Source organism: Molothrus aeneus, chromosome 7, assembly GCF_037042795.1.
Source record: "Molothrus aeneus isolate 106 chromosome 7, BPBGC_Maene_1.0, whole genome shotgun sequence".
Classification (NCBI taxonomy): domain Eukaryota; kingdom Metazoa; phylum Chordata; class Aves; order Passeriformes; family Icteridae; genus Molothrus; species Molothrus aeneus.
In genome coordinates, this window is record NC_089652.1 from 18489238 (window position 1) to 18512175 (window position 22938).

A 22938-nucleotide genomic window follows, 5' to 3' on the forward strand; every position below is an offset into this window, starting at 1 on the left:
GAAGCCCTTCCAGGCAGTTCCTGATTTCCTAATCTTACTGTTTAATTACTTTTGTAATGTTCTGCTTTGCATTAGGCACAAACAAATCTATATACTAGAAATGAATGGTGGAATGGAGGTCTTTAGACTGTGATCTTTTACTCTGCAGCTCCTCCATGCAAGCACGTGGTAAATTAGTGTTTGCCCTCTAACTAATTAATATTCTTCTAAAAGTAACATACATAAGTAGACATTCTGCTGTGCTGTGAAGAGTTTGAAGCATGTGAAGGTCATTGTTGTTTTTCTGTGATAATGCTATTTTCTGTGTTGGCGCTAAGATGATACAAGAAATTTTTAGTTCTGTGATAGTTACAGGAACTGAACAGTAGGATCTTTTACATAGGCTCTGTTGGTGGTTTTTTTTTTGAGTGCTGGTCTTGTCTTGAGGATAAGCATCTTCATAAAAGATGCAAAACCAAGTTTCTCATCTTCACACCAAATCTTTCTGGTGTGAAGAATGTAGCTAGTTTTCTCTGCAGATAAATATATATGCTGTTCGAGCACTATGTATGTTTGAAAATTTACTATTATGTGTCTAAAACAATTTAATTCAAATAATTCTTAAAAATTCAGCCTTCTATCAGAACTTTTTTTGATTCAAGTTAATTGTATTCATTCTGAAGGAAAAAGATTTTAACAAAAAAAACCCAACCTTTTCAGCATTTTGCCATTCGTTAGCTTGATAGGATCCAAAAATTATTAATGTTAGGTTAATATCCTGGATATATAACAAGCTATGGGAAAAGGCTTGTGAAATTCACATGGTTTCCATGTAAAATTCATGTGTTTCTCCTGTGTTGAGCCAATAATTTGTGTTTGCTAAAGTATATATTTTAAAAATACCAGTTGCAGTACTAATAATTTTTAAATCTCTAGCTAGCAGTGGTTTCTGAATAGTAAGATTAGAATTTCTTTTGTCTGTAATGCATTTGATTCAGTGACTAAACCCTGCCAGACACAGTGTAGGGATGAACATGTTTAGCTTTCTCATCAGTCTTCTAAACTGTGAACTGAGATTATTTATTATCCACATTTAAATGTTACTTTTGCTACTTGGCAAGAACAACTTGTTGACCAGTTCTGTATTTTCTGTATTAATATCAGCATTTTTTTCTCTCTCATAAAAGATGAACACAATGTTATGATTCCACATGTACAGAATAAAAATTTCTGTATTCTACCCTTGACTCTTCAGACATAGTTTTTGTAGTGTGCTTTTGCTTTTCTTTCTGTTTTTGCAGTGTTTGGCTTCTGGTTATAAGTTTTACTTTTCTTCTGTTCTTTGTAAATTAATGTTTTTCCTCAAAATTATTTTTCTGAAGTTTGGAGAGGGGTGTGTTGTTCTTACTATTTGGAAATGGGGCTATCTTCTTTTAATTGTGCATTTATGATTTTTAGAATAATACCCAAATGTTCTCATACAGTTGTCAACTGTCACTTTAAGACAAAAGTATGAATTCTTTCTCTTAGCGAATTACTCAGAATTGATTTCAAATTGGCTTTTCTTAGAAAGGTAGTATGCATAACTATTAGGATTCTTCATTTGCATAGATATGTTTATGCCATTATTTTATTACTAGCAATTACAAACATCGCTGGAATTTAAGTGACCACTAGTTTTAAATTCTGTTATCCACTTCTGGTAGATGAACAATTCCTATCATCAATTTTGCATAAAAATGAGCAAATTCCATAAGATTCTAAAATACAATTCTGTTACTTTTAGGTTGGAAAAGTAATAAATCATTTTTACAAGTTCCAGAGATATTTTAATGCTGGTGGCTCAAGGCTTGCAGTGTACATAATGCTGTTGTTACAGTGCAACTTTGCTTCCCCAAATTTCTAGCACTTTATAGTGTTGTGCAGGCAGCCAGTCATCCCTGTGGTAATGTCATTTTTCAGTAGATAGTAACTACTTGCATCATCTTCTGCTCTCTTAGACCACTGAGTTGTAAAGAACTAAGAAAATACAGTTGTCACTGTCTCCAAAATGAACTACTGCCATTCTCCACGTTTTGCTCAACCATTTGATAGTTAAGATATCTTTTTTTATATTGTAGCCATACTGTTAATACTAGATTATATGTGTATGAATTTATATGGGGTTTTTTTCATGCCTTGATATTTTATTTGCCCTCAAGAACTCAGATCTTCTCAATAACAAGTTATCATTTGTCCACTCATGAACTTCCTTTTTATTATTAGTTTAAAATTAATCTTTTTATAATTTGACTGTTTTTGGAGATGCTGCTTTTTTTGTTGAGATGAAAAATAAAGAAACTAGGCCAGTCTTGTTCCAAAGGTTGATCACAAGGAGTTTATTTATTGACCTTTATGCAAGACTTAGGAATAACAGCTTCTAAGGAAGGTTCTTTCATTGTGGAAGACTTAAGATTTCTGAGAGTGGGTTTCTTCCTTCCCTTTCAGCCAAGTGGATCTAATCTTGCTTGCTGGACTGCCCATGCCACATGTCTGGAGTAGGTGTTTTGCAGGGTTTGGGAAAAGTTTGTGAAACTGATCTCAAGTTGTAGTCTGAAGGTGATGCAGTAGGCTCCTCACAGGAAATACTGAATTATATTGGTTGCATTTTGATAATCTGTTTCAAGGACCTTTTTTTGGTGTCTGAGGCTACTGCTCTGCAGAGCTAAAGCTATATACTAGTGAATGTAAATTCACAGGGAAAATGTTGATTACAGTTAATGCTGTGGTATTTCTATGATTGCAGTTACCTGTTTAGGTAGTCTCAGCAGAAAATACAACAGTTGCTAAAATATAGTGAAACCAGTGTGAATGAGCTTAGTGTCAGTGCTGCATGTTCTTGATTAGGGAGATGGCTGCTGCAGCAGCAATGAGTGCTTTTTGTCTTACAGTGGTGTTGGATAAAACACTCAGTGCCTGCAAAACATTTAGCAGATAAACCTTATTTTTAAGATAAATGGGAGTGTGATATTTTTCCTTTTTTTTCCAAAATTCTTAATTTAAAGGCAATTAATGAACATGCTGATATGCCTGTTATATATAGTTAATTCTTCCTTTCTAGATTTCTGTCTTAATTTGTGTTGTTTGTTTTATCTTTTATTTTTAACAATTCAGAAACTCAGCTGGAGTGAATACTAAAAATAGTAATGTATGTAGCAAGGCATTTCCTTTTCCTGGGAAACTGCGTGATTCCCTTGCAAAATCAGAAAACTACATCTGTTTGAAACACTGCAATTGGCAGATGGTGTGGGGGGAGGGAAGAAGAGAGGGAGGATTTGGTGGAATGTAGTCCTAATAAAAAAAGTCACACGATATCAAAGAGGAGCTGACTGATTTCTTTTAACTCTTTGGTGCATTTGTAAGATAAAATCTGTTCAAGTAATTGTTTTGAAACTTAAAATGTTACATCTATGCAAGCTGGAAACTGTGTGACAGCAGCAGTATTTATTAAATTGATGGTTGTTTAGAAAATTAGATCTCTGAAAATACCACTTTAATTTCCTTATAGATTGTCTTTCAATTGTATGATGTTTGAAAGGAAGTGAGAAGACATTAAAAAAAGTTTTCTGTTACATTTCTTAGGTTTTCAGTACTTACTCAAATGAAGACTATGATAGACGTAATGAAGAAGTTGACCCTGTGGCAGCCTCAGCTGAGTATGAACTTGAGAAAAGGGTGGAAAAAATGGAAGTGTTTCCTGTGGAAATTGAAAAAGGTGCAAATCAAACCTTGAACATTTGCAAGTGATACTATGGGAACAAAAGATAAAACTATAGCTGTATATTCCTGAAATTTAGGTCTTGAATTTTTGAATGTGTGTCTAGCGTTAGATTTGTGGCAAGTTCTGGTCTGGTGAATTTAGTGAGTATTAAATGCAGATTGTCATAATGAATTGAATTTAGGAAGGCTACAGGGCAAAAAGGCTTTAAGTAGTATCTACATATAAATATATTCTAATTTTTTCTCTTTTTTAAAGTGAATTTCTATTATCTTTTGTGTAGAAAGACTTGGAATGCTTTGAAACAACTCAGTACTGCTAACTGTTACATCATATGTCATACAGCTAATGTTAGATTTTTGAATCCCTTAGGTGACAGGGGTCTAGGCATCAGTATCATTGGAATGGGAGTTGGTGCTGATCAGGGACTGGAAAAACTAGGTATTTTTGTAAAAACAATAACAGATGGTGGAGCTGCTCAGAGGGATGGACGGTGAGTTTTTCATTGAATTGATTATGCTTTTTACAAATTTCCAACTGAGTCCAGCTGATTTCATTAGATATGCTGAATGCTGTGAATAAAAAAAAAGCTGAATGCAGCTGAGTGATTATTACATTCCTGCTTTATGTTAAATTTTTAAACATGAGTTTTTTATTATAGGACATTTTTGCTAAGTAACTTAGATCTACTTACAGCATATATGAGAGATGTTCAAAATGAGCTCATGTGTAGAAGTACCACAGAATCATGTTGACACTCCAGAACACCAGTCACTGTGTAAATAATACAAAAAACATCGAGTCAAATACTGTGTAAATTTGAATTGGTGATTTGCATAGTAACAGAGGATGAGGAGACTATTTTTAAGCAATGAATTTCAATGGAGTCAGAATTTATCATTGTAAATACTAGTGAGTTTTAAGTGGTATTTGTCACGTCAAAAATGTTTCAAGCCAAAATACTATTGTTTACCTGATCGCTAAGCATTTATTTATTTTGCAGAATTCAAGTAAATGATCAGATTGTTGAGGTTGATGGCATAAGTCTAGTGGGAGTTACTCAGTTCTTTGCAGCCACTGTACTAAAGAACACCAAAGGCACCGTGAGGTATGTATTTTTTCTCTGAAATAATAGTTTCTTTTTGTCATTTTTCATTCATAGAGAATACAAAACCACAGTATGAAAATTTTACAAAGATATTGTGGAAGGCAACAGCGTAGCAAACTCATTTCCTAAGCATGTCTTAAATTTTTTTGCTGCAAGATAATTTGGTTTTTTTCCTATAGGTTCCTGATTGGGAGAGAGAAGCCGGGGGCTGAGAGTGAAGTAGCCCGTCTCATTAGTGAGACCTTAGAGCAAGAGAGGTGTCTGTACGAGCAGCACTATGCTCATGATGATACAGAGCAGGTAAAACATTGCTCATGCTCTGCTAATGGAGTAAATGGTGGGGGTTAATCAAACTGGGGCAAAAAAAGTATAACAGGCAGCTTGTTAAAAACAGGAAAAGAAGCACTTCATACACTACTGTTGTTAAGGCACATGGTTATTGCTTTATCACTAATCCAAAATACGCTTTTAACTGTCAGCTCTACATGATAATTTTGTGCATGTCTTTCTTAGCTCTCTTTTGTGGAACTTTGATGAAAGTGTTTGCAAGTCATCTTTAACACTTACCATAGATATAGGAAATTTTAAAGGAATAGTAACTAGTCAAGAAAAGTTTTGCAGCTGGTTGGATTCCTTGATTGTGTGCTTTGGTTATTGCTACTACCTTAGTGCAAAAGTGTGTGTGTTACAGAATGTCATGATTTTCTCATTTTGTCAGGATGATGACTATGATGAGGAGGAGGAGGATACATATGAGTCACATTTACATGGAAAATCTGTAGAAGTTTTTGATCTTCCTGAAAATGAAGATATTGGTTTACTACTGGATATGGATTCAGCAGAGTCTCTTCTTAAATTTAAAGAGGTGTTGTAGCAGTTTCTTAAATATTCTTTGTGATGCACTGGGGAACATCTGAACCTTGTAGGATTTGGATATAATCTCCTTCATGTTCCCTCTCGTTGCTGTGGGGTTTTTTTCCCAGTGTCACCAATAAATATCTCTGGTAACTGTCCATTGAAATGTAGATCTTCTCTAATTTTTTATATCCAGTTTCCCTATGCATATTTCCATTAAACAATCTTTTGATTTAAATTAAATTTAAAAAGCCCTTGGAAACAAGTGGTAGAACCCAGCCCCAACTCTGTCCTTGTTGTCTGAGTATTGCATTAGATAGATAGGATGGCTTGTGCTTGTTTGCTGCCCAGTGGAATGGATTTAGAGAGCATGGGGGTTGTGCAAATATGCCTCTTTTGAATGGTCTCAAGTGTTGTTGTGAGATGTTTTTCAGGAAGACAGGAAATACATATCTAATTTCTTGGTTTAGTCCCTGCAGTCTTCTGAGATATCTGTGTACATAAAAGACTTGGTTTTGTAGATAGGCATATTTTTGGCTTGGAGAGTATTTTTATGGTGTGTCTTTTGGAAGGAATGGATTTGTAAACCCAACAGGGCATTCCAGACTCTGAATCACAACTTAACATAATTGGAAATAGTATGGTTCTCTTTTCCCAGGGTTTTTATAAAGGAGCATATTTGCTTTATTCAGGGCTGTGGGATTTAGTCAGAGACTTAAATGGTACAGACTTCGGCATTTAGGAGTCCAGGCTTCTCTGGTAGATTTAAGTGCCTGTCATTTTCACTCTGGGAGGAGAAAAATATACTGCAAAGAAACTGTTTTATCAGATGCTATTTGCTGCTACATCAGCTTGTTTTTGTTTTGGTATTGGATTGGTATTTTGCAGATCTCCTAAGTTTGTTCTCTTGATAACATTGCCAGAGTCATTGACGAAGTAGAAATTGCAGGCTGCTGATCTCTAGAGAACATTCACAATTTTTCTAGGTTTGGAAGCATTGCCACAAATTGAAGCTTCTTAAGTGCTGTATTTACTTGGGATACAATTATAATCTCATGTAGAATCATTACTGTGCTGTTACTGACATAATCTAAATGCGGAACAGTCATGGATTCACCAGTTTTAATTTGGGATTGGTGCAATGTGCCTTGACAAACAGAAAATCCCTGCAGGGTTACAGATGGGAAGAGAGATACAAGGAACAATTAATACTTGTTAAAAAAAATCTTTACATTTGGCTTAAGTGTAGTCTTTTTGATTTCTGATAATCCTATGAAGATTTGTGGTGTAAAAATACATGGCTGAATTTTAAAATAAAGCCAACACATTTATTTTTAAGTGCTGATTGTAAAAATATTTAGTACTGTTAAGTGTTTCCTTTATTCTGTGTCCCAATTAACATCTTATGTGCATTGCTGCTTTTCATTACCCTTGCACATGGAAACCTTATCGTAATCTTTTCAGCTTAATATATAGAAAACAATGGGAGATTTTTAGGGTGGGTATGTACTGGGGAACTTGTTTGAAGTTTTAAGTAATTTTTAATTTTTTTTTAAATAAAAGCTCCCGATGACTTCTCCTGTAAATGACAAATAATTATGTTGACTTTATACCACTCTAACAATGGTTTGGGGAAAAAGGGTATCATGGAGAAATACTTAAAACTAACATTTTCAAATGTAATTTTGTGTGTGCTCATACAGTTTCTTTCATCTGTTCCAGCTACAATTAAAACATGCAGTAACAATAGCTGAAGTGAATCAACTGAAGGAGAAAGTAAGTTTTCAAAGAATATAATTATTGGTAAGGTTTTTTTGTTGGGTGGTTTGCTTTGTGGGGGATTTTTGTTTTGTTTTTGTGGCTACTGATTTTACCAGGAATAGGCTGAATGCAAAAGGCAGCAATCAGTTTATGCCTCAGGCACTCTCTCTACTTTATGGTGGACAGACATTTCTAAGTGAAGAGCTATGCTCAAATTAAAAATAAAATAAAATAAAGAAATCAACAAAAGAAATAAAGCCCCAAAAGTCACATAAAACAACTAGAAAAAAAACCCCATGTCTCCACTTTAAAAGGAACATTTCAGTATTACTGCTTAGAGTAGCTGAATACTGTGGAGAGCTGTATGAAACAGCTCATAAACAAAAATGAGAACCTTATCAGTGGATTGAACTTGTCTTATTTGAGATTTGGCCAGACAATGGTTTGTGGCTGTCTTTCTGTTACCAGAAAGTTATTTCTGTTATCCTCTCTCCCTCCTCAAATTTCTGACCTGGTCTGGCAGAGTGTTTTTTTCCAGTAGTTTTTTTTTTTTGCTGAAGATTGGTTCAATGCCTGTGCTTATTCTGAGCACACTCTGTGTTTCTTTTTCTTTTTTGCTGCTTTTTCCACTGATGCAGATTTATACATGGCCTTTTTCTGAAAATAATGTGTGAGCAAGCAGCTTCCTTTATTCTGTTGCCCTTCTGTGTTGCCTTGCTCAGAAAGACATATCCTAGGACAACTTGCAGCACATTGCTAGGAACAGGTAGCAAGTGAAGAGGGCATAGTGCTTCAGTTTGCAATAATTCTCAGTAGCAGTAGCTATTGGGGTATTTCATGCACTCTGCAATTGTTGAGGCAAGGCAGACAAAGCTACTTATGACAGTTCCCTTTTTGATTTCTGACAGTGCTCCTCCTCTTCCTAGTATTTTTGGTATGTGGCCCAGCTGGATTGCACAAAAGCTGTTAAAAATGTTGGTGTTAGTACAACTTATGACCCCGTTTTTAAATTCAGTAAATTCTTGGTCCTTTCAACATCCTTGTTCCATTGGCAGGTGATCTTAACTGGCTTCAAAAGTAGTGATTTATTTCCTCAGTGGAAGTGGTGTCCCCAGAGAAGGAGGCATGGACAAACTAAGCTGTATCTTGTTTGTTCACTCCTCCAAGGCTTGGAGAGCTTCACATGTTAACATTCCTGTGTGTAATGTGGCTGCTGTCAAGCTGAAGGGGTGCCATCCCTTTCCTTCACTGAGGGGATATTTGGTGGTTTTGGACATAAGCTCAAGAAAAGGAAGCCCTGCACGTGCCATCATTGATTTGGAAGACTAGTGTCATATAAAGTTACCAGGGAAGATAAGCTGGTCGTGTTATCTTCATTCAAAAAGCTATAGGTAACAAAGTAGTGGGACAGGGAGCTTGTCTTATACAGGTTAAGATTCTTTATCTGCAGTTGCCTTTGAAGGTATTCAAAGTAGGCCTCTCCAGAGATATTAAGTTCTGGTGAGATCTTGAACAATATAAGCTAATAATACAGGTCTTGGTCATTTTATCTGTCTAGAAAGATGCAATACCAATGAGGAAGTAAAAGACTCTTGGGTTTCAGTTCTAAACTTGGTTAGATTAGCAAGGGTTGGAAGAGTTGATGTGATTAGTTTAAAAGTTGTGTCCTGTTTTCATATTACTGATAAGTATGTAATTATTATTTGCTATTCTCTACTTAAACATGTATCAACAACTGGGTTTTATTTCATCTTTTAGTTTAGATTAATTATGTGTTAATATTTTCAGTTAAAAGTTGTTGAAGCAGAAAAAAATGAATGGAAATTTAATCGAGCCCAACTACAGCAAAACTTGGATGAAAGCAAAGAGAAAATTAAAAAGTTAGAGACCTACTGGTTAGAGGCACAAAATTTATGCAAAACAGTAAATGAACGTCTTAAAGAGACTCAAGAACAATGTGATGCCCTTGAAAAGAAATACAATAAGGCCAAGAAATTGCTTAAAGACTACCAACAAAAGTAAGTACCCCAAAATACCAGGTCTCTATTTATTGCTTGAGTGTTTTGTGCAACTTGGGGAAAGCTGTCAGCAATACCTAGGGGAATAGGATTTGCTTAACACACTTTCTTTTCATTTATTAGAGTGCAGGGAAGAAGTGGGCTACAAATGCTGAATTATTCCATACCTTACATCACCAACTTCTGGAAAGGCTCTGTGAAAATCTTGCTGCTGATTTTGATTTATAGCTAAGGAAAATTTCTTTAATATTTCAATGACAACTTTTAAAAAACAATATAGTGTAAAAGCGGTAATGCATCTATACTTTTTTGGAAGGACTACTTGAAATTTAATATGAGGTGTTAGGCAATACCTTTTGCTCTTTGTTAAAAACCCTCAGCTTGGCTGACTTCAATGTTCCAGATAGAGTAGGCATCAAAAGATATTTCATAATAGCCAGATACATGTGATTTAGTCTGAGTTAGTTATATCTTATAGGAGGCGTAAAAAGAATTTTGAGAGGAATTGAAAGTTTGGGGATATGTATCTAGCCCACTAAAATGGCAGCATGAAAACAGTATCTTCTATCTGTTAAAGGATTTGGGTTTTTTAGTAGAAGTACTATTGCTTATTAGATACATCTGTGGGGGCTCCATCACTGTTACATGGTAGTGTCTAATTGTTCTGTGATCTTCCCTCTTAGCTAAAGAGGAGGTAATTGCAAAATATTTGTAGATGTGTCCTGATAATACAGAACACAGTTGTTGCTTTTGGTAGTTGCTGTGGGCGTGTTCCAAATTTCTCCACTTGCTACTTACTTTTAAAGGCAATTTATAAGAATCTTTTGCTCTGTAGTCCACATCCAGAAATGTTACTTTTCACAGTACGTTTTTGTGCTGTTTGGTGAGCTTTTTAAAGGTCTCCTTTCCCCTCTCCTCCCAAGCTTATCCACATGGAAGTTCAAAAGTACGTGAAGATGACTGCTAACATGCTGCTTTCCATTCCCTTGCTGTTTAGCAAATTCCCATTTTACTCATTTGATTGTCCCTGAAGCTTTTGCATCTGTTGTAGATGTTTTATGCTTATTTTCTGGTTTTGTATGTCATTCCATATGATGCAGGCAAAAACAGCTTTTATTTTTGTTTCCTTCTTGTAGTCATTGTTTCTTTTTTGTAAAACGCAGCCATTGCAATTGCTGTAGGATGAACCAAGTAGAAATTTGAAATGCAATTTAATTTCCAACAAAGAATTTTGCCATAGCTTTTGGAAGGAAAATATACTGTGTGTGCATGTATCTTTGTGGAAGAGAGTAAGATGTAATGATTGGAGTTGTGCATGTATTTCAGGCTTAAATGCATATGCAACTTGCCGCTTTTAAAATGAGAGATGGTTGTAACTTTGCAGAAAAAGTGTTGCCACGCATCCTTTTTCTGTCCAGAGTAAGTCACAGTCATCTGTATTTTCTTTTGAAGACAGTAGAAGCATACAAATCAATACATCATTTTATGACATTATTAGATTAATGAATCGGTTATACCTTGCAGAGTGATTTTTGTCACTATTCACTAATGGAATGCTTTTTAGTAAATGCAATTGTGCATATTTCTATTTCACATAGTTTTCTACATTTCTGTACTACTTCATAGACATGTATATATTTCTTTCTGTCCAGAGAAATAGAATTTATGAAGAAAGAAGAAGATCATTCAAAGCTACTTGAAGAGAGAGACCAGAAATATGCAGAACAACTAAAAATCTATCAGGAAAAAGTAAAGCAGTATTATATTTTTAATAAACTTCTGCATTCTTGGAGACATGTATCTCACTTCTGAATTTTAATTCTTGCAGATTTCAGAGCTTGAAAATAAATTGATAGCATATGAGAAAATGCCTTATGTGTTTGAAGGTGACAGTTTATTGGAAGATGGCTGTCAAAGTCCAGACCAATCTAACGAACAATCAAAGATAAAAGAAAACAATGAAAAAGAAACCAAATCAATAGAGGAAAGAATAAGTTCTTTAGATATGCTGGTTTCTGGTAAGTAGATTGTAGTATTTTTTATTTACACTTAAGGAAAATTAGGAGGCATTATATGTATAGTGGTTTTTTTGTTGTTAAGAGAAATGAAGTGTTTGCTGTTTCCTTCCGACTGGGTAAATGTTTTAGCTGACTTGTGGCTACTTGAGTTTAGGTTCCCCCAGCATTTTCAGTATAGTTGTAATGTATTTCTTACGTGTTGTGGGAAAGAGGAGGTGGATGGAGAGACAACTATTTTAAGAGTTATTCAGATTCTGTTAGTGAAACTACTAATGGGACTAAAACACTGAGACATGTCAGTTAAAATCCCATTTATTTCAAGCTATAATTTACAGCAAACTTGCTATGATTTTTTTGTCACATAATTTTATGCACAGAATGTAATGAAATATCAGATGGAGCTTTGAATGAGAATGAAATTTTAAAAATATTTGGTAAATTCTTACTTTGTAAAGAGTTTCTGTCCTAAAGAATGATGTTAGGAAAGCACATCTGGGGCACAAATTTTCATCTATTTGAGAACAGAATTCAGTTTTCAATCCATTAGAATTGTATTCTGTTGGATTTTATTATTTTTAATTGAAGAAGTTGGGTAAAAATATATTTAAAATTAAATAGAAATTGCTATTGCAATGTGTCAAACAGTGCAGTATAATATGAAAATTATTTTCATACGGTAATGGTTAATAGGTAGAGTAATTCTGACTTCTATTCTGAATATTTTTCTGGACAGTGGGTTGTCTACCAGTTTGCTGGGGTTTTTGTTTGCTTTTTGAAAAGTATGTTTCTGTTGCAGATTTTGATGCTTTTGTTGGGGATACTCCCAGATTAGACACCAGTGCCCACAAAGCAAAAGCTCAGCTTGCTTTGAAAGTAAAACGCCAGCCACCTTCTCGGTCAAAGCTGAAAGAATCTCTTGGGGGTGCACAACATACTGCAAATCTGCAGGTACTGACACTGCTACTGACACTGATGATCGTGTGCTCTGGATACTGACCATGGGTTGAGTTTTATCTGTATTTCCAATTGTAAGTGTTCTTCATGCTTCATTCAGGCTGTGCCAAAGCATCCTTGTTCTATGCTGCATCAAATGAAAAAAACCTTTGAGGGTTCATGACATACATGGGAACTTTGGCACGTTTTTGTTGCACAGTTCACAAAAAGTTCAGAGTTCACAAGAAGTTTGCCAGTAAAATGTTCTCGTTTTTCTGGAAAACAACTGAAGAACTGAGGTATAGATAGGCAATATTTGAGAGAGCCTTTAGTAGAAGGAGGACACTGAACTAATTCAGTGAGACTGAAAACTGGCTGCATTGAATTGGCAGGGCTAATACGTACCAGAACATTTCTGATTTGGCTAGAAAAAGTTTTCTTGGGATGTGCAGAAAGATGTGTATAGAGGTGGGTAACACGTTCTAAAATCAGATTCATGTGATTCAGATGGTATCCACAAGTATGTAGGTTCAGAAAATTTCCTGAACTGAAGAAATTTGCTTAGCACATCCTTCCACCCTGGTAAAAGAACAGACAATAAATGAGTATATGTCATGTTTATCAAAAAATAACTTTCAAATTTATTGAAGGATGAAGATTCAGAAGACCATGTTCTCAACAGAGAATCTTCCTCTATGTACCTAACTAAGACCTTAGAAACAAGTGAAAAATTACCTCTCCCATGCCTGGATGACACAGATCAAAAGAGTGAAAAACCTGAGAAAAGAGAAAGCACAGAAAGTCCTCTGGAGTCAAGCCCTTCTGCTTCCACACACTCTTCTCCAGTACACAAACCAAACAACGAAAATAGCACAACCACCACTCGGTCACCTCCTCCTGAAGGGATGACTCCAAATTCTCCTCAAGGGTACCTCAAGAATGTTAAGCAAAGAGAAGCAAAAGGGAAAGGGAAGGAAGCCAAGGGTAAGATTTAAGGGTTTATTATTATTTTAATTCTTCAGGATTGAAGTTTTACAAATTTTAGATGTAATCAGTAAAGGTCCTAATACATTTTTGCAAAACACTAGCCTCATAAGTGGCAATGTATTGAAGGGTAAGTCTGATGGATTTCCTGATTCCCAGAAAAATTCATTGTTGGCTTTGTGCTTCCAGACATTATGCAGTATTTAAACAGGATGCAGATTCTGAGAATTGTGGGAATTGCCACATTACTCATCGTGCCCTCTTAGGATATTTGTCACTAGAAGAAGGTTAAAGGTATTATAATCAGCCTAGTCACTATTAGTCATTATTTGATAGGAATAGGTTTTTTTTTCTTATGAATAATTGAAAAAGGTATCTAATATAATCTTTTAAATGTTTGATATTTTCTGTAATCCGCTAGTACAAATGCATAAATACAGATGATTTTCTGTCTTTGCCCTACAGCTCAGACAAAACCATTCTTTCAATACCTTGAAACAGGATTTGTTTTATACTGTCCTTATTTTGTATGCGTCTATAAAGACTCAAACAAAACTAGTCTAAAACAAACACCACTTACTAAGACGTATATACCTAATACATCTGTGATTTTGCTTTCTTTTCTCTAGTTTTTTTGTGATGGCAGAAGCATTGTAAAGTTTTTTTTTGTAAATTGGCCATGGATTTGCTAATTAATGCAGTACATGAGGATTGATAATGAAAGCTTGCTCTTTGTGAACAAAATGACACTAAATTCTGTTTCTGCTAGATTGTTGCTTTCTAACTGTGTTTAAATGTTTGCCTATTATTTTATTGAATTAATCCTTTCTATTACCTTTTCATCCATTCGTGTATCAGTCTGTATTTTAACCTACTGTGCCATGTTTAAGAAATTACCTCCTTCCTTAAAATACTGCCTCTGGGGGGAAAAAGAGGTGGAAACAAATGTCAGTATTAAAAGTAATTCTTCTGGTTTTGTATTCAAGCTGATAGGAAAAAAAGCCAGTTTAACTGTAGTTATAATTTGTTGGATGTTATATATTTAGAAAAAGTGCTTAACTAATTACCTGAAGTTCTAATTTTTGTCAGAAACTACTAATTAGATATGCAAAATAAGGGGAAAGCTCTTGACTAACCTGACTGGTCAGGTATCTTTGAGATAATCCTTCCTGAAATATATAATTGTTATTTGCTGATGGAGTGATGGGTAGTTGACCTCAGTTTTGTGTACTAAACAGGCTTTTTGGTTGTTATGGTCCTTGAAGGAGTCTGTGTATATCATGTCAGGAGTTGTTTTGAAGGTAGAGCTTAAAATTTACTTTCTTTCTCAAAATGTGAACTGCATCTCTTTGACAGGTAGCTAAGTTAGGAAACACATGATTTGCAACACAAAATGTATTTCAATTATTTTTTTAAAATCTAGTAGCCTGAGAATTTAAAAGTAAGTGCATTTAGGACTTGCGGTAATCTGCCACAGTCCAATGAGAAGAGGTCATGTGGTTCTTGTCACTTAATTTTGCATAGTAATTGAGAAGTTGGTATTGAACATGCTTCCTTTGGCAAAAAATTGGGTCCTAAGAGGTTTTATTCCAGTTTTAAAAATAAGAGCCTTGGAGGAGCTTCAAAGTCGCAGCTGTTTCTTCAGAGCAGCCACAGTTTGTATGCCATTTCCAGTGAACTCAGCTTGTCAGGGGCTGTCTGCTCTCCAGGTACTGACCATCGTGTGGGTTAGGCACAGCTTCTGGAGCAGGCTGCTTGTGTACATAGCCCATGTTTGCAGCAGCTGGCCTGGGCTAGCTACTGAACCAAAAATAATACCAAAGGAGTTTCTGCAATACTGCAAGAGTAATAAAGAAATACTAAATGCTATATCTTATACCGGTTATGTGGTTGTTGTTTTGAAGTTGACGTTTTGCAAAAGAAAGAGGTACTTTTTTCTAAACCTGTCATAAACTAACTTTTGTTTGTAATTCATTAGAGCAAAAATCTGTGGTAATTTTTACCTTTCTGTAGACTGTATAGAATTACTCTTTATCAAAAGGAGTACTTCTGAATAGTTATCAGCAACTGTTACATTGCCATTTTTCAGTGGCTGGTACAGACAGAATGATGGGAAGATGCCACAGAAAATAACTTAAACTGGCTGATATGGCTGTAGTATTTTCAGTTATTATCTGTGTGCAGGAACGGTAGTTTTAACACTGTCACCCAGGTCCTAGTATCTGACTTAAAAACTTCATCATTAGTAGCTGAAAATTGCAGGTATTTTTACAACAACATTTTTATTTTTCACCTCTCTATGAAAACAGAAGAAAGGAAAAATGAAGACAGGACAGCAGAAACAAATGAAGGAATTCCACCAGGGAAGTCCAAAAGGAGATTTCCAGATTTTGGGTGAGATTTTACAAGTGTTCCTTTGGAAATAAGTGTTGTTCTGTGTTATTTTTGAGAATATTATGTTCTCTAATTAAACCAATGTTGAGGAGTCCAGTAATGCTACTTCCTAAGACCTTTGAACATGGGGTAAAGCTTGTTGAAGCCAGCTAATGTTAAAGACTTAGACTGGTACTGCAATAAATGCATCATAACATAAAAATTAGCTGATTTCACACACTGATAGTGTATGTAGTTAGTGACTTTGCTCAAGTTGCCATGCATTGCTTAGGAGCAGTAATGTAGCAGTAAAACTGTGGTTTTCCTCCTGGTTGTATCCAGTATATGCTAGGCTTCTTTAGGCATTTTCTGTATTTATTTTGGTTATCTGTGGCTTTTGAAAGGGTACTGTCATGATTCTTGAATAGAATATGAGTGCCAGAACTTTTTTAATTGCATGCAGAATTATGCTTTGTGTAATAATATAAATGTGGCTTTTCATAACTGTTGAAGTCTATGTGAAAACGAACTTGCTGATTTAAAGAAATGTAAATGTTAGTGCTTTATGAAATTTGTGGTTTTTTCACTTCAGTGGATTGCGGAAATCCGGGGGCAAGGGTAAGAAGCAAGAAAAAGAAAATCTAAGAGGTTCTCTGGATAGCAGGTAGGTCTTTTGTTAGTTTATACATACATGCTGCATTCCTAAAATTTGTAGCCTAAGGACTTGTTTAAAACTGTCAATAATGTTTGATCTTAAAGTAAATTCTTGTATAACAGTGGCAAAAATTCTGTGAAGATTTAATAATACAGAGATGAGCTTCTAATCTCACAGAAGAGAGTAGAGGAGACAACCTTAAAACTGTATTTTCCTTAGGAAGATGAATGTTGAGTAAATTAAGTTAGCAATTACTTGAAATTATTTAATTGTGTGAAATACTGCAATAATTTGTGTTGTTATATAACTCATTATTTTCCATGGATATTTAAAGGCAAGTATCAGTTTTCATTGCAAGTATCAGTTTGCTGTGAAACTGGTAAAAATAAGTGGTGTGGTTTGAGTTTGTTCTTGTTTTTAACGGGCTGGTTGTGTATTTGAGGGATGGGATGGGGGTTTTTGCTGTTGTTATTTAAACAGAATTTCATCTGCTTATCTCAGAGGTTCCCGAGAACTTTTGGATGACTCTGGCAACAATCTATCAGCATCAGATTCAGATTCCCCTGCTCCTACTTGCATGCCTTTCTCTTGGTTTGGAGACAGCCACAAAGAGCCTCAGGTTTCAAGTAGCGGTCTGCAGGTTACTCAGAGTGGGCAGGATAGTTGTGAGCATGGTCAAGACAAGAACAGAAGCAAGGTAAAGATGACTAATTTGTGCTTTGAATGTTTAAATGTTGCATTTTGATGAAGTAAAAATATCAGTGGTTAGTGTGTGGAAGCCTTATGACTCAGTCCTTTACCACATCACCTCTACAAACATTGCTGGAGAAGTTTGAGATACTACAGCTCTCACAAGCAGGAATCGTGTGAGTGTTCCTGTTCCCTCCTTCAGTTGCAGCATCAGTAGAGGGCTATTCAGGCTGAAGTAGCATCTAAGGAAGAATCACAGGGCGTGTTTTTTCACGGGTTGGTAATACTAAAAGTAATGCTAGTTTCAGGAAAACATAGTTTTAGAGCTCTAATCTGTTTTCCAGGCTAGTCATGGAGGAATTGTGCATAAATAGATGTCAGCTGTCCAAACAGTTGGCCACAAGTTCTTACTGTACTGGAATGTAGGATTGGAGTACCAGACAGATGGGGGAAGATAGTATCCTACTTTTCATTAACAAATAGAGTATTAAAAGCCAAGAAACACATCTATAGAACACTTTCTTCCAGGCTTCTGAGTAGCTAATAATCTAATAATTTAGAGCCTTTTAACCAGATCTTGAGAGTGAGGCTACACAGTTCAGTCTATAACCATAGAGTTTAAACTATTTGAAAGAAACAGCTTTAGAAACTAAAAGGTGTAATGTGTGTGCTGTCTGAGTATTTGGTAAAACCTTTTTCAATTTAACACTATTCCCAGCAATTTTACTGACTGTATTCTCGTTTCCTTTCGATTTTGTCCAATTGAAAATTACAGTTATTTGAGTAAGGTGGTTTATTCTTGAGTTTCACACTTTTTCTTCACTTTGGATGGCTAAAAGACTCTTTCATGTATTGGTTTTCTTCTGTGCTGTTAGAAAGAAAGGAGTTGTATATATGGAAGAGAAACTTGCCACGTTTTAGTCCATGAAGTCACTGATATTTTGCAGAGATTGCAGATAACAAGTTTGCTTTCCATGTTTCCAGATGGTGATTGCACTAAAATGCTGTTGTAATACCTTTTTTAAAATACTGTTTCACTAGTGTAAATCTGCAGTCCCTGTGATAGTAGTAAATGGTCTGATTTTAGAACCATACGATAACACAGGAACTTGATAAGAGTAGGAATTTTTTAATCTCTGAAGTAGAACGGTACTTCACAAAATGCTGCCCAGTGTGCATCAGTCTTGTGTATTTACAGCTCCTGCATTAGTTGCTTCTCTTGGAGCCTGCAGTGGCCAAAAGATGTTTCTGTAAATAACCCAAGAATTTGGAAGGTATATGCATATTCTTGGATACAATTTTTGATTAAATAGTAATGCATGGCTGGTCTCTTAATAGGCTGGTCTCTTGATAGGCTGTAGTTGGTCTCCTAATAGGCTGTAGCAAAGCTGTGAAGAGTTGTTTCCTGTATAGATAAGGAATTAGTGGGTTTGTCATTGATTCAGAGGAACACATTGGTCCCCTCTTCATTGCTCCTTTCTATCTGATTTGAATAAGTTTTGTAAGCATAGTAAAAGTCCCACTGCTGCATTTCTACTATAAGCACCCATAATGTGCTTAAGCGGCTCCTAAAGTTTTCGTATACCTACCATAAATACCTACCTTTGGCAATCAAAAAGTTACAGATATTACCAGATTGAGTGCTCTCTTCCTTTCCACATTGTTCTGAAGTAATAGTTTTTTCTTCTTTTTTTCTTACTGGACTATACTTCCCAAGATGATTACTGCATCAACCTTCCAGCTGGTTTCTTGCCTACTGGTTTGGTGGTTTTTGTTTCCTTCTCATGCTCCAGTATGTAATTGTTGTTTGCTGCTCTCTTCCTTAGTTCCAGGTGCAAACCAGCAGCTGGAAGATTATGCAAGTCTCCAGCTATATTCTTGCTTTGTAAAATGGTAGAAGAACAGATTCTCATACATTCATTAATCATAAAATCATACTTTTCCTCTCCAAAGTCAGGCTGGTTTCCCTTTGCAATGTTTGGGGTCTTTTGTGAACATGGTGATGTGACAGTGGTTGCTGCTTCAAATTATGACTAATTGTTTTAGATCGGAACTTAGGGTTGATAATTACATATGTACAGTTACAAGGCTTTGGCTTTTTTTGCTGTGAAAAGACATTAAAACTAACTGCTTGACCACTCAGAAGTGAGTCTTGTTACTAAAACAATATAAAAGCAAAGGACAAAATCACCTTTCCAGAATTCAAGGAAAGAATACTCCTTTTTGTTGATATTAACTCAAAATTTATAAAGAAATATATCATAAATATAGCAATAGCATTTACTCCTTTTATGTTTGTAGTATCCCATGTGATCATATGACAGCATTTCTTAAACAGGAGGTAAAAGTAGAAAGCCTAAAATAAGAACTTGGTCATTTAAAAAATCTCTGTGAAACCAAGTCTTTTGCATTGTGTATAATTTTTGTAGTTGTGTTTTCGCATTGATGATGCAAGGAATATAATCACATTCCTTATTACCTGGTTTCTGGTTTTGCAAAATTTGCCTCTGAAACTTACTATACTTGAAATGTTTTTGCTTTCTTAAAATGGTTCTGAAGTTAGTTTTAAACTTACAGTGTGACAAAGTAGTGAGTCAGCTTCTTGATCCTTGTGAAAACAAAAACACAGGAACTAAAATCCAGTGTGCTCGCAGACAGTTCTTAAATTAGTCCCTTGGTGAAATTCTCTGATACAATACACACACATAGTGTTTATACCCATTGTTTTTCCAGAATACTACTTAGCTTCTGTAAGTGTGTATGCAGTCTTTCATTTTCAGAGCAAGGAAGAACAGTGTGGTATAAACTACATCCTAGTACCTTAAATGATAGGAAGCATAACTATAAAACCTCTTCTGTCCAGATTCTGTGCTATTCAAGAGTCAAAACCCTTTGCAACTGGCTCTAAATGCTTAAAAGGCAATTACTGCTATTAACTGATTAGGAGCAGAGGGAGAGAAAATATTACAACTGGTGCTCAGATGCTTTACTTTTGGCTATGTTTTTATTATTGTATCTTTTAGTTTTGTTTGTCTGAGTTGTTCTTGATTTTCTCTGTAAAAGTAGGAAGAGTGAACTGAGGGCAGCTAAAAGAAAAGCTCTTAAATAGATTTTCAGTTTGGGTTGAAGTTAATTTGAGAATAAGTTGATGGAAAAAGTATTCAGTTGTTTCTGGTAATAATTTTTACATCTGAAAGACTGAAGAAGACCTAAAATTTAATGTAATTAATAAAATAATCTACATGGTAAATAGAACACCATTTTTCAGTCAAGAAAAGTACTACACAGAGATAGCAGGAAAACTCAAGTTGTGGGGGTTTATGTTTGTTGTGTTGTGGTGGTGATGGCTTTTTTCTTGAGCTTTGCTGTGGTTTTTACAGGCTGAAAATATGTATCAATAATTTAGAGTATAAGGGAGTGCACTTACAAAACAAAAATAGAATAATCTGGAAAACAGAGTTCAGGTGAAATTGAAATCAGAACACAAATACAGAAGTGATAAATGAAGGTAACTACAAAAATATAGTTCACTTTTACAAGCATAACTAACTGAAGAAAAATATCCTTAAGATCAGCCTTATTTAGGATCTGAGGTTATTTATGCACATAGGGATGTGGTATGGCATCCTTACAAAGTGTAATTGGTTGATTAGAGACATAGAGAACATTAGAGAAAATACTGGTAAATAACTACTTACTGTTTGTAGGCAGCAAAGAGTAGTGCTGAGACATGCCTCCTACTTTTGCCTTTCTAAAAATGTATGGTTTTGGCAGAATTATTTTTCACTCAGTAACGCAAAATATTCTCAAGGTCACAATCTGAGTTGGAAATGGAGGGAATCAACAGAACGCTACCTTCTGAAACACATTCATAGTCTTTGTGGAGGTTTCAGTTTAATGAAAGTTCATCATGAACAAGTCCAACAAATGCATTTTAAATTGGTTCTCCCACAGTGTGGTATGCCTGCTGAAAAAGTAACTGATGCACTTCCTTGTGTATTCTAACACCATTTCAGGTTATGACCGATTCGCTGCACAAGTTGCTCTTATTGGGGATATTGCTTTAAGTTTGTTACTGCATTTCTGAATTCAGAAGTTTAACAAAATACAAGTCAGATGCTTGATACAGTTAGTACATTTCATATGTGTTCTAATGGTAACTGAGTCATACTATTTTTTTTAACCAAAAATCAGAATTACTAGAATGTCACCTAATGACCTGCTTTTCCAAGAAGTGAGTTAATAAAACATTATTTCCACTTGTTTGCAGAGTAGAATTGTCATAGATGATACATACCATAGCAAGCCAAGTTGTGAACTTTCAGGGTTAGTGACAGAACCAAATCTGTCAGGTCGTTCACACACTTTAACCTTCTCTTCAAATGAGGTGAGTTTCAAAGTGTGTATATGTGTGTTGTTGATGTTGTTGTTCACACTACAGCATGTTTCATAGAAACAGATGTGTGTAATGTGAAACTAGATGGCTGTTCCATATTTGAATGTTGAAGAGCACTATAAAGAAGTTTTTAAATGAACTAAGGACATGCACTAGTGAAAGACAGATCAGCCTGTGTGCTCTGAGCCTAATTATATCATAAAAATTGGAATGAACTCACTGATCAAATAGAAGCTTTTAGTTTTAAGTATAACGCTGTTCTGTTCCACTGATTTAAAGTAACTTCCTGGGTGAATGAAAACTGCAACATTTTTGACCTCGCCTTCACATCTTGTGCAGGTCTGTTTTATGATAAAATTTCCTATCAATAAAAACAAAACAAAACAAAAAAAAAAAGTCAAAAAACATGGTGGTTCTGATAGATAGGTAGAAATTAGACACCTGAAAGTGTGTTCATTCCCCTAGAGAACTAATTCTTTCGGCTACAGCTGAAACCCAAAGTCCCCACTTTGGTAGCATTCTGAGATGCTGTCTCTTGGTGTTTGACTGATGGACATCTTAATAGATTAAATCCTTTCGTTTAGGAAAACTCATTAAAAACAGAATATCGTTATCTTATGTAAAATGAATTAGAGGGCTTGCCAGACTGGTGGTTCATTAATGTAATGGGATTTTTATTAGCTGTCTTAAGTCAGTCATTGGTGAAAATCTTACCATATTCCCAGTAATATGTAGAAAGTCACCACAGTCTTACAAACAATGTTATAAATTCACTGACATAAAAATCTGAGGTGTCAAAAATCATATGACTAGTTTGCAGGTTGTAGTAGTGGATTAAGTTTTTGCAGGTTTGGTCTTTTTTTTGAGACTAATAGTCTTAGATCTAATGAAAACCAAAGGAACTCCAGTTAATAATCTATCTTTGCAAGTACTCCCTGCAGTTTTTTGAATGGAATGCTTTGTGAATAGAATGTGTTTCTCAAACTTTCAAGGAGTACAAATTATAAGGCTTTATTAAAGATGTCTTCCTGAATATTGTTCTTTGATCAGTATTACAAAATTTCAGTAAATTTTGGATTCTAAAACTAAAATGAAAGCAGTTTGACTAATTGTCCATGTGTAAAGTGATGATTTAAGCCTCTTTTTATTACAGATGAGTTCCAGTGTTCTGTCTAGTTCATATGTCGCTTATTGTCCTGGTTTTGCATGACCAGTGAAAGCTGTTTGTATCTTTTCAGTAATTCCATTGAGTATCAAGGGCCTACTCTGATGAAAACAAGGAACAAACTCTGAACTGTTTCCTCATTTGGAAAGCAGTATGTGTGAACAAAAATACATAGTTCTGTTCTTTGTGGTTTTTTAAAGTTTGTAGTCTAGATCTGGGAAAAGTAATCAATCTTACAGCAATTTA

At 35.2% G+C, this 22938-nt stretch overlaps 1 protein-coding gene across 3 annotated transcripts in view; it reads left to right on the forward strand.

The window, feature by feature from the left end:
- LOC136559072 (neurabin-2-like) overlaps window positions 1-22938 on the forward strand; it is a 40579-nt gene that overhangs the window by 10342 nt on the left and 7299 nt on the right. The window contains exons 2-16 of one of the 3 annotated variants that reach the window (XR_010783960.1): window positions 3601-3733; window positions 4109-4229; window positions 4740-4844; window positions 5024-5144; window positions 5563-5709; window positions 7422-7475; window positions 9249-9478; window positions 11131-11227; window positions 11307-11496; window positions 12293-12444; window positions 13080-13413; window positions 15723-15807; window positions 16379-16450; window positions 16943-17138; window positions 21407-21518. Coding sequence is in view for 2 of the 3 variants with exons in the window: in XM_066553971.1 (XP_066410068.1) it covers window positions 3601-3733; window positions 4109-4229; window positions 4740-4844; window positions 5024-5144; window positions 5563-5709; window positions 7422-7475; window positions 9249-9478; window positions 11131-11227; window positions 11307-11496; window positions 12293-12444; window positions 13080-13413; window positions 15723-15807; window positions 16379-16450; window positions 16943-17138; window positions 21402-21518 (2154 nt within the window). In the remaining variant the exon portion in view is untranslated. Of the gene's footprint in view, window positions 1-3600; window positions 3734-4108; window positions 4230-4739; window positions 4845-5023; window positions 5145-5562; window positions 5710-7421; window positions 7476-9248; window positions 9479-11130; window positions 11228-11306; window positions 11497-12292; window positions 12445-13079; window positions 13414-15722; window positions 15808-16378; window positions 16451-16942; window positions 17139-21401; window positions 21519-22938 lie in introns of all 3 variants that reach the window. The other 2 variants (XM_066553971.1, XM_066553972.1) reach the window with 2 other exon arrangements.